Consider the following 19199-nt stretch of genomic DNA (forward strand, 5'->3'; position numbering starts at 1 on the left):
CAATATTGTATGTTGCCGTGTCGACACTGTGAGCCAATTTGAAACTCGCTCTTATATTTATACTACAGTAAGAGAAAGACGAAGAAGTCGTGGTGAAGAAGATGGAGAAGAAGATGAAGAAAATCAGAAAGCATTAGACAATCCAAAAATAAAGAGAGAATTAGAAGAAATGACCAAACTAAAAGATAAATCTGGAATAGGTTCGGTTATTTATAAAGAGTTAGAAGAAAGAAAGGCACTACCTATACAAGCCTTAAATCCGTGGAAATCATCCCGTGTACCTAGTGCGAAGTATGAACCAAGATATTGTACCAGATATCAGTCCCCTATGTTTGCATGTAAGTTTTGTTATGTTATATTATATTATACATCATATAGAGCCTTCGCCCCTGTCTGTTGGTCCGATGTCCACAATTGCTTGTTATACAATAATTAATAGAATACAATATCATAAAACCATCGTTTTGGTTAAAACGATGGTTTTTATACACCCACATTGAAATGTGGTTGTATATTGTTGTCGCCCCCGTCAGTCGGTCCGGCTCTAGAGGCTAAAGTTAATATCTGATTGACTTTAAATTTATACACAGTGTTTAAGGTCATGAGACGAAGAAGCCGATTGATTTTCAGAAATTCTATAATTACTGCCAGAGTTATGGCCCTTGATCACTTCAAAACATCTTGTGGATGCTCTAGAGGCTAAAGATAATATCCGATTGACTTTAAATTTATACTCAGTGTTTAAGGTCATGAGATAAAGAAACCTATTGATTTTCAGCAATTTCAGATAATTACTGCTAGAGTTATGGCCCTTGATCACTTTGAAAAATCTTGTGGACGCTCTAGAGGCTAAAGTTAAATTTATGCACAGTGTTTAAGGTCACAAGGCGAAGAAGACTATTCATTTTCAGTGATTTTCGATAATTACTGCCAGAGTTATGGCCCTTGATCACTTCAAAAAATCTTGTAGATGCTCTAGAGGCTAAAACTAATATCTGATTGGCCCTTGATCACTTTGAAAAATCTTGTGACGCCCTAGAGGCAAAAGTTATCATCCGATTGACTTCAGATTGATATACAGAATTTATTATAAGCTCTTGAGACAAACAAGTATATTGATTTTCAGTGAGTTTTGAACAGCTAAATCCATGATACTAAATGTTTCGTATACTAAACGTTAACATGGGGCAGAACTGTATAAAAACTGAACAAATTCTAATGATTTTCTGATAATTACTTAATGAGTTGTTACTCTTGATCACAGATTTTAGTGTATCATAAATGTTTCATTACCCAAAAAAGTAAATATATCTGACAACTCTCGTTGACTGCCCGGACAATTTAGCTGCTGTGGACGTATGTTTCGTTGCCTGGCAACCTATCTTTTGATATTGTATTCTATTAATTAATGTATATCAACATATCTGAATATCAAATGCATCATTTCTACTTAGTCAAAATTGAACCCATCAAACCGTCTGTAATTGGTTTATGTTACCTGTTTCTATTGATTGGAAGTTTCACAATTGCTTGTGGACGCTCTAGAGGCTAAAGTTAATATCTAGGATATTAAATGTTTTGCACAGAACTAGAAGCCAAACAAACTAATGATTTCTGATAATTACTTAATGGGTTGTTACTCTTAATCAGATTTTAGTTTATTGTAAGTGTTCCATTACCAACAAACAAAAAAATATGCGACAACCTTTGTTGACTGCCCATACGACTTAAATGTTGTGGGCGTATGTTTCGTTGCCTGACAACCTATCTTTTAGACTTATGCTCAAAATTTATATTCTGTAAAAGCCATGCCAGTTTTCTACAAAATAAACATGATATATTCTATATTAAATATTTTAAAAGTTTTGTGCAAATGTACAACAATAAGATGACCAGTAATACCAGACATGCATGGAAAAAAAACCTAGAATTTAAAATAGTACATGTAGATTTAATGTACCAGTAATTATTTGTGTGCAATTCCCAAGCAGAAAAGTCCTGTTCATATGGAAGAAATTGAAATTAATTCAAAAGTTGAAGAGAATTGTTAGCCATCTTAGTTAACTTGTAGATAAATTAATTTTATAAATAAGTATATGGATTGAAATAAGATGTAAATTTTTTTCAGCACCATCTCGTTTCTTGGATTATAGTAGAAGATCATGGGATGATAGTGATATTCGAGGTTATAGATCTCTTACAACATTAGCTAATTTACCAAGTAAGTTATCATTTTATTACTTTACTTGCAAAATATATTTATACATCATATTATATTTTAGTATTGACTATATAGTGTTTTAAAATGATATGTGACTGGTTTTATAATAATATGTGACCCCCCATGGCATAATGAGTCACAATGAGGAAATTTTAAAAATTGAGTCATTGTTATTGTCACACTCTTCAACTCATTAGCTTCAATTTGATGTATAGTTTGTTTGAATCAGACAAAAATTGACTAAGCTGTGTCCATTTGAAGCTACCCAAACTCACAAAAGTAAGTTTTGAGAAAAAGCAAGTCAAAGATTTGGTATGTTCCAAAACAGAATCCCATAGTAGCCGGGCCATTATTTGCTGTTTTGTCGTTGAATTTATCTTTCCATGGTTTTCAGGGGTGCTGAAAACGAAAATCTTAGTAAAAATTTGATCCAGCGATTTCCACCATTTATTTGCTATTTTGTTGTTTAATATTTTTTTATGTAGGATTTCAAGGGTGCTGAAGACGAAAATGGTGGTAAATGCACTCGTTTCATAACGAAACATTCATAACACATGCGGCATATTCATATTTTAGTGTTATACTGAAGAACAATCTATTCATTAGTAGTCTATGTTTTGTATATTATACTCTTCAAAAAAAGTATGGGATATTCAGAAACAGTACAAAACTGCGGAAATGCACGGCTGTTTTTATTAGAGGTAACCAATGTATGTTAATAACAGGCCAATTGCCTACACATGAACATAAACAGTTCATATGGGCGGCTTATCTGACGGCCCAATTTCACTCGCAAAGAGATACACCGTCAAAAATGAAAATGGACGTTTTTGATTTTTGTGTTAATAATGAGTAATTGCTCAACCAATCCTCAGACATTCAGCAATTCGTCGTGGCATGCTCCTAATCGACTGTCTTATCACGATTTGGGGCAATCTGACCCACTCCTATTGCAGTGCCATGGCCAATTCTTGCAGTGTTGTCGGTTGACGTTGACGTCAACGAACACGTCTCCCAATCAAATTAAACGTAACACACTAAAGCAAAGATACGCTAAACAGTAAATCTTATGCAAGAACCGATAGGAAAGCAAACGTGGATAGATAAACCAGCATGCACCAGTTTTCATCAACCCTTCTTTGAAGTGTCAAATTTGAGAATGAACCCCTCCCACATGTACGGCGCTATTGTGTGTCGCATGTGCAGCTCAGCGGTTCTGTTGGGGCGATAAGTTCTTCATCTGTGAACATACTCTCAAAGCATGTCAAATGTCCATGACTATTTATCATATCGCAAACTGCATAGGTATTTGCATTTCAATATCCCCTACCTTTTTTTGAAACGTATATAATTTTGGCGAGATTAACTTCAGTTAACCTCTTCAATTAATTAGCACCTTAGTGCCAGCTAGTGGTCAGGAGATTAAGATTGTTGATTGGGTAATCATCAAAGAAGCCGCCACAGCTGTACGCGTGTTCCTTTAACACGTGAATTAAAATAATGTTTTGCGTGTACGATAGGTCTATTATTATCTTCAGGTACCGTAACAGTATCAAAATATGAGTCCCTCTAGACATGTCAGTTTCATTGGCAAGAAATACTTACATTGACTTTCGTGCATTTTGGCGACGGTGTAATTAAACAATGGCAGACTGTTTTCCCACTCAATATCCCCTAACTTTTTTTGAAACGTATATAATTTTGGCGAGATTAACTTCAGTTAACCTCTTCAATTAATTAGCACCTTAGTGCCAGCTAGTGGTCAGGAGATTAAGGTTGTTGATTGGGTAATCATCAAAGAAGCCGCCACAGCTGTACGCGTGTTCCTTTAACACGTGAATTAAAATAATGTTTTGCGTGTACGATAGGTCTATTATTATCTTCAGGTACCGTAGCAGTATCAAAATATGAGTCCCTATAGACATGTCAGTTTCATTGGCAAGAAATACTTACATTGACTTTCGTGCATTTTGGCGACGGTGTAATTAAACAATGGCAGACTGTTTTCCCACTCAAGAATCGTCGCATTTCGGCACGTTGGTCGTTATTTCGACCCATGGTGATAAGAGAATTTTAAACAGTAAAATTGATCGACTAGATACAAGAAAATTTTCAATGGCAAATATACATTGGGGTTGATATTAAGAAGAAATATCCTTCATGTACACATTTAATTTTAAAAGGCCTTGCAAGATCCATTTTGGGCTCTGCAAATGATCATATGATGAAGTTGAATTTTTGACCCTATGCCTTATTATTTATTTGAAGAACTAACCTGGTTCTTTTTGACAGTCCATTTCCTCATTATCGGCAGCATAACATTTCCAGCATGTACCTAGAATAGAAGAAACAAATTCCAAAATTAACAAGAATTTTTTAATGCTGCCAAAGGTATTCCAGCTATATCAGATGCAATGCAGCGAGTTGAGGACTTCTGAAGCCCATGGCTTTATCCTGTCAACTCGGGCTTCACTGCACAACTCTTTTCTGCTAATTTGATTGTGGTTGAGAACTCGAGTATACCGCACACCCCGATGGTGAGATCGCCGTAGGGTCCATGAAATGTCGGTGAGACGAGGTCAATTTCCTGTCATACTATGTCCCAAATGATGTAAAAAAACACGAAAATTAAAATCATCTATAGACGCCATTTTGAGTAATTAGCGATTTCCGTTTTTGAAACCAAAATTTTCATAAAGCGACCGAAATTGATAAGTCGGACGTATCATTTGTCAAATGAGCGTTTATTAGTCAATCAAGAATACGAAGTACAAGTAAACAAAGTATTAGGTAGTGTAGTAGTGAAGCAAAATATAGATTAACGGTGTCTGGACGAGTAAGCAACAACGCAGGCTAAAAGTTTCGTGCCGTATTCTGAATGCTCAATCTCTCGTTTGTATCTACGCCACATGAGGCTGAAATCAGCATGGACAGACTCTGAGGCCTGTTCAGAAAATTAGCCAAAGCCTTTTTCACATCCCTGCCTGTCTATAAAAGCCTCCACATGGTCAAAAATCGTGTGTGCTTTGCTTGTCACTGGTATGTTTAAATCTTTATAGGCACTTTCAAAAGCTCGGATCGATTGATCGTACTCAGGAAGCAACTTCATGGAGAAACATTTCTGACTAACGTCTTCAAACATCTTGAATGTTTGAACTATTTTGTTTATGCTTTCGCAAGTACCATCCGATTCGGTTAGTCTCTCTAAAATGTGAATGTTTTGAAGGAGTTTCTTGCATTGTTCTCCATTAAACTCACCCCCGTGTTGAGGAGGTCGTTTGATACACAACTTATCTGACCAATCGATGGCTCGTAGGTCGCATCCCTCAATGCCGCGGAAAGTTGCGTCAAGATGATCATATAATCTGTTTACAATTCCCAACACCAGGTGAAGTTCCATCACTGGAATAACGTCAAGAACAACCGTGTCATCGGGTAGATTCTTTAGAAGCGGAACGTTCTGACAACTCTTCAAGTCGGCTGCAGAGAGTTTCGTCTTCCTGTTGTGATTTACCAAGGCAGCTTGATACATCATTGCATTGTCCCGGATGGACCCCAAGGTCCGCATCTCGATGACTCGGTCGGGATCAGAGAAAGAGGATTTCGGAACTTCACACCATGGGCATGGAAATGTGGACGAATGTGTTCCAATGCCCAAGAAGGCATTAGCTAATTTTAAATCAAATGCACAGACGAAATCAATCCTATCTAGTCCTATGAGATTCAGTACACATTCTAAATTATGATACGTTTCCTTGACTTGTTCGACTATTCCGATTAACAATAGTTTCTTGACTCCTCCATCCACAAAGTTTTCTGTGAACGCACCTTCTGAATACTTCATACGCTTGGAATCAGAAACCACCGTATCCTCTTTTATGACGTTCATAGTGAATTTCAGAAAATTACCTCCACCATCTATGCCGATTTTTATCATATAGTCAGTGACTGATCCACTACGGTGCTCTATCACATTATCAATCAATCCCCTCAGGTCATGACGAAAAACTACAGACCTCGAAACTTTTTCTTCCCCTTTCACAGATGAATCAAGCGAAAGTTCTGTGACGGAATAATACGATTCCAATTGTTTGTCGGCATCTCGCAAAGCACCCATAATGCCAGATTGAACCGAATCACGGCCTTTCCATGACCGAAAGAAAACCAACGCCTTCTCAGTTTGTTTTAATGATAGCCCTAAAGTAGACTGGAACCGATTTACTTCATCTGAGGATACAGATCTGGTAGAAAATATAGCTTTAGAGACGGACTTCAGTGGTCTCTTGATCTTCAAATCTTTTCCTCGGGTACGAATCTTTATCGAAGAACCGTCTGAAGTTTCAAATTTTTGTCTCAATACGTCAGACGTCGCTATTTCTGCGGCTTGTGGGACTAGCTTCAAATTTGCAACCAGGTTTTGCTGCGCATCTTTGACAGTACATGGGTTCGGATGCGGTATCCCCCGCCCGATCAGCTGCCGGGGGATGGAAGAACATCTTCACTGGATGCGGATGTGGACGGTTTCGGTTCATTTGGCCTTCCCCGTTGAGGTTTTACGAGTGCAGAATACCCTTTCCCTACCCCAAGTGTGAAGGGGTTACTTCGCGCAACTGAGCACAACTCGCAAGCGCAAAGTCTCGATGGGTCAGCCCTAGTTCTTGCGACCACAGGGGCAACTTTTGAAAAATCATATGGCTGTGGCAGACTTTCCACTGTACTCTCACCTTTTTCTATTCGAAGAAGAAGTTTCTCGCACCTTGCACATATACCGGCCGGAAGACGAACGTCCACAGTAGGATCGTAATTTTCGAGGAAATACTCTTTAATTCGACGAAAATTCTTACCTGTTACTTTGACGACGCGGGAGCCTTTTGTAAAACATACTACACAGACTTTCAATCGATTCTCTTCATGTGTTTTTGCGTTGGCAGGTATGGCGTCAAATGAGGAATGAGCGAGTGCGGTTGGAAGCTGGAGAGCCGTTTTTCCAGGAAAAGGCAACGTGGACGTGTGGGAATATCTACTTTCCCACGTTGCTTTTTCCCGGAAAAACGTCTCTCCAGCTTCCAACAGCATTCGCACCGTGCACGGTGACGCCTCTATGCACGTGTGCATCGAAAATGAGGGCCATAATATCGGCATCGCAATTTCGGTCGCTTTACGAAATCTTTTGGTTTCAAAAAGGGATATCGCTAATTACTCAAAATGGCGTCTATAGATGATTTTAATTTTCGTGTTTTTTTACATCATTTGGGACGTAGTATGACATGAAATTGACCTCGTCTCACCAACATTTCATGGACCCTACGGCGATCTCACCACAGGGGTGCGCACAACTCTTTTCTGCTAAATTGATTGTGGTCGAGCACACATAAAAGGTTTTCATTGATATTTCAAAGACACAATTTCTTCCTTCTTTTTTTTCAATAGTATTTTATTTCACTTACCCGATCCAATAGGAATAAGCTGATTCTAGGTGACACAACATAGTCTTTGTATGGATTCCCCTTAGGTGTGGTACCATGCAGTGGATGTTTAAGTCCTTTTGGAATATTCCGTTTGAGATCCAGGCGGTAGCGATGAGCAGCACATTATCACCTTTCCATATAGAATCGACGAATCAAGATAAAAAAAAAATACACTTTGTCAAGAAATCAGCTCCCATTCGGTTATCACATCACTTATTGCTATGTAATGTGCTAAAGGGTGGACCTTAATGTTTTTAGTACACTCTTTCAATTGTATGAAGTGATTTTCTGGCTCATATCCGGAATATGTACCACATTCTATGGTCAAAAATGAAGGGAAAACACAATTTTCTGCGGTCTCGGGTGCGCCATCTTGGATTGGATACCAAGCCTCATCAAAGAGACTAGTTTTGCGCGAGCCTGTTTACTGCTGCTACCAGCGAGCATGGGTGAATGATTTGGTGAAGATACGGAGAAAGCTGGCTTACCCTGAATGAAAGTAGTTGGCCATTTCATAGAGAATCCGAGATTTATAATAGGGAAAATTCACCAACTTTGACTTATGATTTCGCATTGAATAAAAAGAGGTGACAGAGATTTTATTTCTTATATCGATACAGGGTGTTGAGCTGTGCATAAAACCATTTCGATATTTTGACCTTCCCCCGCATCATAGAAACTAGGGCTAATCTTAGAAGGTGTATATTTTCTATTTTATTCGCATATGTTACAATTTTGCTGACCATTACTCCCAGTGAATAGATGCAACTTTATGGTCTTCACATTGGGGCATAGGAATACCCCCACTAACATCACCAACCACCACCATTTTCATCCAAACCCTAGACTCGCCAGAATAGGTGGCTGAAAATTGATCAAAAATGACTTGAAAAAGGGCAAAATTTGGACAAAAATCAGCCTGAGGCTGTATCTCAATAATGGTTAAATTTTGAGATTGGCTCTTCTAGCTGTGAAGTAGTCTGGAGGAATCCATAAAATCCCCCCCCCCCCCCGAGATGAACTCGGTCTGCCCCCCCCCCCCATCTACCCGATTCGGCATGATTCTGCATGGTTTTCTCATAGAATGACTCTTAATTTTCCCAAATCTGTGTAATATCAAAGAGACAGATATTTTGAATAAGAATTTAGTCTGTGTTAAGTGATTGAGTGATCTAGAACAATAGACCATAAGCTGTAGGCTTAAAACTAATTAGATAGGAATTTGGGAGCATTAATGTCCACATTATAATGTGGAGGTATATTACCGTCGCCCCTCTGTGTGTGTGTGTGTGTTTCGCCTACAGGTCGCAATTCTTAATTGATTGTCTTGAAACTTTACATACTTAATCCTTATACCCTAAGTCTGATCCCTATTGTTTTTGGTGCATACCCGACCCCCAGGGGCAAAGCCACACCCATATTTGGTATTTGTTTGTTTGTTGTTTACAGGTCGCATTTCTTAATGAATCCACTTCAAACTTTGCATACTTATTCCTTATACCCTAAGGATCATCACTATTGTTTTTGGTTCATGCCCAACCCTCATGGGCAGAGCCACGTCCATTTTCTTTTTGTGTATCTGTGTGTGTTTGTTGTCTACAGGTCGCATTTCTTAACGGATCCACTTCAAACATTGCATACTTATTCCTTATACCCTAAGGCTCATCACTATTGTTTTTGTTGCATGCCCAACCCCCAGGGACAGAGCCATGCCCATTTTCTTTTTGTGTGTTGCCTACAGGCCGCAATTCTTAACTGATCGTCTTGAAATTTTACATACTTATTCCTTATACCCTAAGGATGATCCCTATTATTTTTGGTGCATTGCCGACACCCAGGGGCAGAGGCACACCCATTTTTTGTATCTGTTTGTTTGTCGTCCACAGGCCGCATTTTTTAACGGATCCACTTCAAACTTTGCATACTTATTCCTTATACCCTAAGAATCATCACTATTATTTTTGGTGCATGCCCACCCCCAAGGGACAGAGCCACACCTATTTTCTTTTTGTGTGTCTGTGTGTTGCCTACAGGCCACAATTCTTTTATACTTATTCCTTATACCCTAAGGATGATCCATATTGTTTTTGGTGCATGCCCGTCCCTTCCCCTCCCAGTGGCTGAATCTCGCCTATTTCTTGTATTTGTTTGTTTGTCATCTACATTTCTAACATTTCTTGTATTTGCTTGTTTGTCATCTACATTTATTAACTTATCATCTTGAAACTTTGCATACTTATTCCTGATACCCTAAGGAACATCCCTATTGTTTCCGGTGTATGCCCAACCTCCAGGGGCAGAGCCATGGCCATTTTCTTTTTGTGTGCCTGTGCGTCACTTACAGGCCGCAATTCTTAATCCTTGTACCCTAAGGAAGACCTCTATTGTTTTGGTACATACCCGACCACCTGGGACAGAGCCACGCCCAGTTTTTGTGTGTGTCTTATGTTTCGCCTACAGACTGCAATTCTTAACAGATCTTTTTGAAACTTGAATAACGTATTTCTTATACCCTAAGGATGACCCATATTGTTTTTTGGTGATTGCCCGACCCCCAGGGGCAAAGCCACACCCATTTTATACGCCCACATTGAAATGTGGTCGTATATTGTTGTCGCCCCCGTCCGTCCGTCTGTCGGTCCGGCGTCCACAATTGCTTATGGACGCTCTAGAGGCTAAAGTTAATATCCGATTGACTTTAAATTTATATACAGTGTTTAGGGCCATGAGACGAAGAAGGCTATTGATTTTCAGAGATTTCCGATATTTAATGCCAGAGTTATGGCCCTAGATCACTTCAGAAAATCTTGTGGACGCTCTAGAGGCTAAAGTTAATATCCGATTGACTTTAAATTTATACACAGTGTTTAAGGTCATGAGACGAAGAATTCTATTCATTTTCAGTGATTTTCAGTAATTACTGCTAGAGTTATGGCCCTTGATCACTTCAAAATATCTTGTGGATGCTCTAGAGGCTAAAGTGAATACCGTATTTTTCGGTGTATTAGGTACACTTTTTTTACCAAATATTTTATTTTCTAGAAGGGTACGTCTAATACATAAGGTTAAGCGAATCCAGGCTTTTCCCGTGTGGACACCGAAGTTGGGAGTTCAAGAAATAACTGCCCTAGAATCAACACATGTCGACCGAGTGACGCTACCTCAAAAGTTTATGATAAATTACCACACAAATTAAACACAATACTGTTTCCTTTCGTGTCCATTTATATTTGTCAGTAATATTTTAGATAGTTTAAAATTCGTCCATATTTTTTAATAACCTTTAGATACGGTTAAAATATGTCAATAATTATCGCCCGTATTTCTGTTATTTCGTGCATAAAAATTAAAAAAGATGTCGACATTTTAGACTATCCCGTGTACAGTATAGTGTTTGTCATAACCGGCAATGCAAACACCATTGGTTGATAGCCGTTCAACGTTAACGATGTTTTAAAAAATAGCATACGTATCGTTAATATTTCTTGCTAATTCTACATCATATATTTCTGCTATTCCGTATACTTTTGGCCATTATCGGCAGTCCTCGCTCAAGGTCAGTGGTGCTGTCAGTCAAGTTGACGAATAGGGCGGGATATGCATTCATACAAGCATTTTCATTGGCTCAATATAAGTCATTGGTAGTAAGGGTGGGATTACAGTTAAAATGACATATATTGAAGGTGTTCTCTTGTCTACGATATCACCTCTGGTGGAAGTGGGCGGTAAACTTCAGAAACGACGATGACGAAGTTGTTCTGTCTAACCTGTTCTCGAAACGGCAAATCTTCACGGCGTCTATGATTGACAGTCAACCCATTCTTTCACAATTTGTGGATAACATGCGACGCTCCATCTATTCACTTTATCTATTACCGCACTCTTTAGTGGTTCATCTCGTAGTCATTCTGAATAAATAATTTTTCAAAAGTTTGATGGAAGGTTCGTTGGTATTTTCTATACATTACTGTAACTTATATATCTAGCCGTTTCAAGTTACCAATATGCAATTCAAAAAATGTATATAGAGTTTAATTTCCTGAAGAAATATATATATAAAGCTGGATACAGCTAAATATCGGTAATTATTATAATTGTAAACAGTAGAGTTTGGCCCAGTTACTGGAGATCGCAGGTGTATTTGAATCACGATGGTAACTATGGTATGGCACATGTTTCACAAGGGGCTGGAGAAGGGTGTGCCTAAACCATGCATTTTTATACGCCCACATTTTCATGTGGACGTATATTGTCGTCGCCCCTGTCCGTCCGTCCATCCACAATTGTTTGTGAACAGTCTACAGGTCACAATTTTTATCTGATTTCAATGAAACTTGTAATATAGGTTTATCACCCTAAGATCTCGGTTCCTTTCGATATTGGCATCTATAGGACCGTAACTTCCTGGATTATGGCCCCTGATTGTACGAAAAATCACGTTTTTGGCTTGTGAACACTGTAGAGGTCACAATTTTTATCCGATTTTGTTGAAACTTGAAATGTAATTTTATAACCCAAAGATCTCGGTTCCTTTCGTTATTTGCGCATATCGGACCGTAACTTCCTGAATTATGGCCCCTGATTGTACGTAAAAATGCGTGTTTTGGCTTGTGGACCCTATAGAGGTCATAATTTTTATCCAATTTATTATATCACCGTTAAACCCTAAGGACGGTTGAGTTTCGTGAAAATCGGCCCAAAACTGACAGACAAAATGGCCGCCGTTCGTTCTCAAATAGCGTAAAAATATGGTATATCAAGGTTGTTCACCCTATAGAGGTCACAATTTTTATCTGATTTTGTTGAAACTTGAAATGTAAGTTTATAACACAAAGATCTTGGTTCCTTTCGATATTCGCGCATATCGGACCGTAACTTCATGAATTATGGCACCTGATTGTACGCAAAAACGCGTTTTTTGGCTTGTGGACCCTATAGAGGTAATAATTTTTATCCGATTTAAAAAAACGTGTTAATATATCACTGTTACACCCTAAGGACGGCTGAGTTCGAATTTCGTGAAAATCGACCCAAAACTGACAGACAAAATGGCCGCCATTCATTCTCAAATAGCGTAAAAATATTTTATATCAAGGTTGTGGACCCTATAGAGGTCACAATTTTTATCCGATTTTGTTGAAACTTGAAATGTAAGTTTATAACCCAAAGATCTCGGTTCCTTTCGATATTCGCGCATATCGGACCGTAACTTCATGAATTATGGCCCCTGATTGTACGCAAAAACGCGTTTTTAGGCTTGTGGACCCTATAGAGGTCAAAATTTTTATCCGATTTAAAAAAACGTGTTAATATATCACCGTTACACTATAGGGACGGCTGAGTTCAAATAGCTTGAACCTTTAGAGGTCATAATTTTTATCCGATTTAAAAAAAACCTATTATTATATTACCGTTACACCCTAAGGACGGCTGAGTTCGAATTTCGTGAAAATCGACCCAAAACTGACAGACAAAATGGCCGCCGTTCGTTCTCAAATATGGTATATCAAGGTTGTGGACCCTATAGAGGTCATAATTTTTATCCGATTTTGTTGAAACTTGAAATGTAAGTTTATAACCCAAAGATCTCGGTTCCTTTCGATATTCGCGCATATCGGACCATAACTTCCTGAATTATTGCCCCTGATTGTACGAAAAATCACGTTTTTAGCTTGTGGACCCCATAGAGGTCATAATTATTATCCGATTTAAAAAATCATATTATTATATCACCGTTACACCCTAAGGACGACTGAGTTCGAATTTCGTGAAAATCGGCCAAAAACTGACTGATAAAATGGCCGCCCTTCGTTCTCAAATAGCGTAAAAAATATGGTATATCAGAGGTGACAATTTTTATCCGATTTTGTTGAAACTTGAAATGTAAGTTTATAACCCAAAGATATTGGTTCCTTTCGATATTCGCGCATATCGAACCGTAACTTACTGAATTATGGCCCCTGATTGTACGAAAAATCGCGTTTTTAGCTTGTGGACCCTATAGAGGTCATAATTTTTATCCGATTGAAAAAAGACGTATTATTATATCACCGTTACACCCAGGACGACTGAGTTCGAATTTCAAGAAAATCGGCCCAAAACTGACAGACAAAATGGCCGCCCCTCGTTCTCAAATTGCGTAAAAATATGGTATATCAAGGTTGTGGACCCTATAGAGGTCACAATTTTTATCCGATTTTGTTGAAACTTGAAATGTAAGATCTTGGTTCCTTTCGATATTTGCACATATAGAATTGTAATTTCCTGAATTATGGCCCTTGATTGTAGGAAAAATCACTTTCGTTTTAGCTTGTTTTCTATCCATCTCTCGAAAATGTGGGCGTATTCTGCCTGGCAGCCGCTGGTTATTTTTTCCTGAAACACCTCTGCCAAACTCGCCCTGCGCCTTATCTACGCATGCGCCTAATACACCGAAAAATACACAGTTTTTGAGGTCATAAGACGAAGTATCCTATTGATTTTCAACGGTTTCTGATAATTACTGTCAGAGTTGTGGCCCTTGATCACTTTGAAAAATCTTGTGGAAGCTCTAGAGGCTAAAGTTAATATCCGATTGACTTTAAATTTATACACAGTGTTTGAGGTCTTCATACAAAGTATACTATTGATTTTCAACGATTTCTGATAATTACTGCCAAAGTTATGGTCCTTGATCACTTTGAAAAACTTGTGGACGCTCTAGAGGCTAAAGTTAATATCTGATTGACTTTAGATTTATACACAGTGTTTAAGGTCATGAGACGAAGAAGGCTATTGATTTTCAGCTATTTCCGATAATTACTCTCAGAGTTATGGCAATTCTGAATGGATCAGCTTGAAACTTGGCATATGTATTCCTTCTAGCCTAAGGGCGGCAACTATTGAAATTGGAGCATGCCCCGACTCCCAGGGCCAGGGTCAGGCTTAATTTTTGCGTTTAGCACCCAAAGGCCACAATTCTGAATGGATCAGCTTGGAACTTGGTATACTTATTCCTTATACCCTAAGGATGGCAACTATTGATGTTGGTGCATGATCCCCACCCCCTCCGCCCTTTCGACGGTGCCACACTCACGTTTTGTTGATAATTTGTCTGTATATGATATACAGGTTGCAATTATTAACAGATTTGGATCCAATTTGGAATGATCCAGCATTGGGTTGTACCCATTTATTTTGATCCATGTCCAACCCCCAAGGACAGAGCGACGCCCAATTTTTATACGCCCATTTTAAAATGTGGTCGTATATTGTTTTCACCCGGTCCGTCCGTCCATCCGACGTCCACAATTGCTTGTGAAACTTCCAATCAATAGAAACAGGAAACACAAAACAAATACAGACGGTTTTATGGGATCAATTTTGACTAAGTCAAAATGATGCATTTGATATTCAGATAAGTTGATATAAAATAATTAATAGAATACAATATCAAAAAACCATCGTTTTATCCAACGTTTCCTCAGTAAAAATACTAACTTCTTCAGGGATGTATTTAGTTCTTGTTGAAGTAGAGGATCGTTTTGATCTATTAAAACGATCCTCTACTTCTACAAGTCTGTTGTAGTTTTCTGTTGAGCGGGGATTCTTTAATTTTATTTTCTACTTCACCCCGCCGGTATCATTTTTTGATCCAATCACCACACAGATGTATCAGCCTGTCCAGCTATAATTACTCTCTAAGGGAGTGTAATTGCCGTACCATTTCCCTGTTTCCATATCCTAAAGATCTCGGTTCCTTTCGATATTCGTGCATATCGGATCGTAACTTTCTGAATTATGGCCCCTGATAGTACAAAAAATCGCGCTTTTAGCTTGTGGTGCCTCTAGAGGTAACAATTTTTATCCGATTTAAAAAAACGTTTTAGTATATCATCGTTACACCCTAACTGTCGGACAAAATGGCTGCCCCTCGTACGCAAATTGTGTAAACATCTTTTATATCGGGATGTGAACCTCCTAGAGGTCACAATTTTGATCCGATTTTGATGAAACTTGAAATGCATGTTTGTAACCCAAAGATCTTAGTTCATTTTGATATTCGCGCATAACGGATCTTAACTTCCTGAATTAAGGCACCTGATTGTACGAAAAATCGCATTTTGAGCTTGTGGTCCCTATAAAGGTCGCAATTTTTATCCGTTTTAAAAAAACGTGTGAATATATCACAGTTATACACTAATGATGGTTGAGTTTGAATTTTGTGAAAATCAGAAAAAACTGATGAACATAATGGCCGCCTTTTGTACGGAAATAGTGTAAAAAATATGGTATATCAAGGTTTTTGGCCCTCTAGAGGCCACAGTTTTTATCTGATTTGGATGAAACTTTAAATATATGTTTTTATCATATAGATAACGTAACTTCCTGGATTCTCTAGAGGTCACAATTTTTTAAATAAATTAGATATATCACCATTCCACCATAATGAAGGTTGAATTGGAATTTCGGGAAAATCGAAATGAAACTGACCAACAAAATGGTCGTTCTTTGTACGCAAATTGTGTATAAGTATGTAATACAAAGGTTATGGACCCTGTAGAGGTCACAATTAAAACATATCTTTATATTTCAAAAATCTCCACTCTTTTGATATTTTTGCATTTCAGACCATAACTTTCTGGATTATGGCCCCTGATTGTTCAAAAAATCGTTTTTGTTTTTAACTTGTTCTCTATCCATCTCTTGCAAAATGTGGACGTATCCTGCCTGGTAGCCGCTGATTATATAAATTCCTGGTTATTAGACTTGGTAAGTAAACCCAGTAAGGGGGCAATGCCCAGGCCTATTAATTTTTGCACCTCCTGTATTGAATTATCCAGCGCTTGAGCAGGCCTGGGTAATACCTGCCAAATATCAGGTTCAACCAGAGGAGGTTGTAACCTCTTACAATTTTCAGGGATTGGATATTTTGTAACCAATTTGTTAACTTCTATTTTTTTTTTTTTGAAGTCCAACGGGCTTGCCATAAAAGTCATCACCCTGAAATATTTTAGGCACATCAAAGGAATCTGATTCAGACGGTTCCTCTTAGAATTCGTCATACATAGATTGCGGGTTAACAATATCTAATACTGGTTCTTTGGCATAATCATCATCATCATACGTCTCAGTTCCATTACAAGAAGTAGATGGACCTGTATCTGATTTATTGACAGAAACTCAGTGATGGGATTTCAAAACAATTCTTGTCGGACATTTTTTTCCGAAAATAAAGGGGCATAACTCTTATCGTAATTTAAGCAGACGTTTTCAAGACACAATTAAGAATCACGTGTCAACAAAATATATTCAAATTCATATGTAAAAAAAATAGGTGCACCTCGTTATATTTCATGTTTAAAACCCGTACGGTATTCAAATTTATGTCAATAATATTCCTACAAAATTACATGACATCGTAATACTATAGAATGGCAGCATGCCAACTGCTGCCGATCTTTTTCAAACTCCCCCAAAATTACCGTATTTTTCGGGTCATACGTCGGTACATCTTTCAGCAAATTCTGACATTCGTCTGATACTCCGTTTCGATTTATATACGGAAGGTAAAAAAATGACATCCCGAAATTTATTTGGCCGTAAACTATAGTTAACGACGCTCTAATGCAACGAGCTAAATAATTGCATTCGACTGTAGCACAAAACAAATAACTACTTACGTCATTCCAATCGAAATATTCGTCAACATTTCTTAGCGTGTTTATTTATTTATTTAAAGACGTAAACCCCCTTCAAAATATGATCATAAATCCGACAATATGCCATCAAAATAGAATCTTTTCCCGGACATCAGGCGTATTGGATTCGGCACTTATACATCTCTTAATTTCACGTGTCTCGCGAGATTTGTACTTTAATTTTAATTACTGAACTATAAAAGCGCCATATGCGATATCACCTCGGTGGAAGTGGACGTAAAATACAACTAACAAACAACAAGTGTGTGAAATATCTTTATTTAACTTCGGCTTCCACCGAAAATATATCACAGACAATTTATCGGATACAATGTATGTTGATTTGAGGTGTTATAAGCTATCAGGATATGTGATATATATGACTAATTTCTACATGTTATTGACCGACTCAAAATAGATTAAAACGTGAGACAATGGAGAAATCACGGGTTAATCAGATTAAGTTCATAATTACTCTTATTGGATTGATATATCGTCCGACAAAGGAGAAGCGATGACTTCTGTTCAGGATTGATTTGATGAATTGTCCGACAAAGGATTAAGTCAGCCAATCAAGGCAGTATAGTAGTTAATCAAGGTAGGTGTGTAGACGATGTGACACGATAAATAGTCGATCACTTAATTACCTAATCAATCCAGCCTATTATCAACGATAATCGGGTTGCACGGTAGTTATACACTCAGTGTATGCCACTATATTAATTTTGGAATTTGAATATTATTCACCATGTCTTGATGTCCGATTGGGCATATTCCCGGTCAGACAATTTTGGGTGTTTCGAAAAAAGATTCGGACAAGTCAGGAATATACGGGTAAAATCCCATCACTGCATAAACCTCTTGTTCCCCCATATTAAATTGTAAAAACTCATTTGCAGCTGCCAGACTCTGATTTAATTTATCAAATTCGGTCCTATCAATGACAACATTATTATTATTATTAGGTGCATCATAATTATAACCAAAACTATTATTAGAAATAGGTACAGGAATATCAATATGCTGATTAAGATTGCTTCTGACAGTAGCACTAGGTGCAGGCCTAAGACTATTCTTCTTAAAAGTAGAGCCCAAAATATTAGTATAACAACTACTAGTGTTAGATTGCTCATATTACGCTGAGCAACCTTAACAATATTTGCAGCTTTTTTAATAGTTATTCTGGGCACGATCTTCTCCCATGACTCGATCGATCACACTAACTAGATCACCCTCAATTTTGCAACTTTTGGGATTTTTGATCGTCTTTATAGATGTAATTTTACCTTCCTTTCGTTTTCTTGTATTAACCGGAATTTGTTTACATTCTTTCTTGGCAATTATACTACTTCCTGGGAAACCTATTGAAACATTGCTGATGACAGCCGTGTATTAATTGGACGATTGATGTTTAAGGTCATCACCAAAATCAAAATTATTAAGATGCAGAGGATCATAATCGATTATTAGACCGTTGTAATTAGATGGTATGTGACCATCTTCAAAATTCTCCATGTCTGCTGAATACAATGTAATTATCAACCCAACAGATTGATAGCGATAATAAAATAAAAAATAAGGGACAAATCAATGATTAGTCCACGATCGCTTACAACAATAATAAAGAGCTATGGATGATAAAAGGTAAACGAATCAGCGATTGTGAAATACAAACCAGCAAAACGTAGTCCAAAGGTCTAGGATCAACAAGAAAAAAGACATCGATGATGGCTATATTATTACTGTTTATATACCCTGATCTAGGGACACATGATTGTTATATACACACGCACGTGTGAGTTTTGTTTACTTTAAACGTTGAATTTAGTG

The 19199-nt window shown here is 37.8% G+C and overlaps 1 protein-coding gene across 3 annotated transcripts in view; it reads left to right on the top strand.

Moving 5' to 3' along the window:
• LOC126816708 (uncharacterized) overlaps positions 1 to 19199 on the top strand; it is a 339811-nt gene that overhangs the window by 161100 nt on the left and 159512 nt on the right. For all 3 annotated transcript variants that reach the window (XM_050543456.1, XM_050543454.2, XM_056099895.1), the window contains exons 8-9: positions 69 to 338; positions 2129 to 2221. In XM_050543456.1, coding sequence (XP_050399413.1) covers positions 69 to 338; positions 2129 to 2221 — 363 coding nt within the window. The remainder of the gene's footprint in view (positions 1 to 68; positions 339 to 2128; positions 2222 to 19199) is intronic.

This window comes from Patella vulgata, chromosome 3 (genome assembly GCF_932274485.2).
Source record: "Patella vulgata chromosome 3, xgPatVulg1.2, whole genome shotgun sequence".
Taxonomy (NCBI): domain Eukaryota; kingdom Metazoa; phylum Mollusca; class Gastropoda; family Patellidae; genus Patella; species Patella vulgata.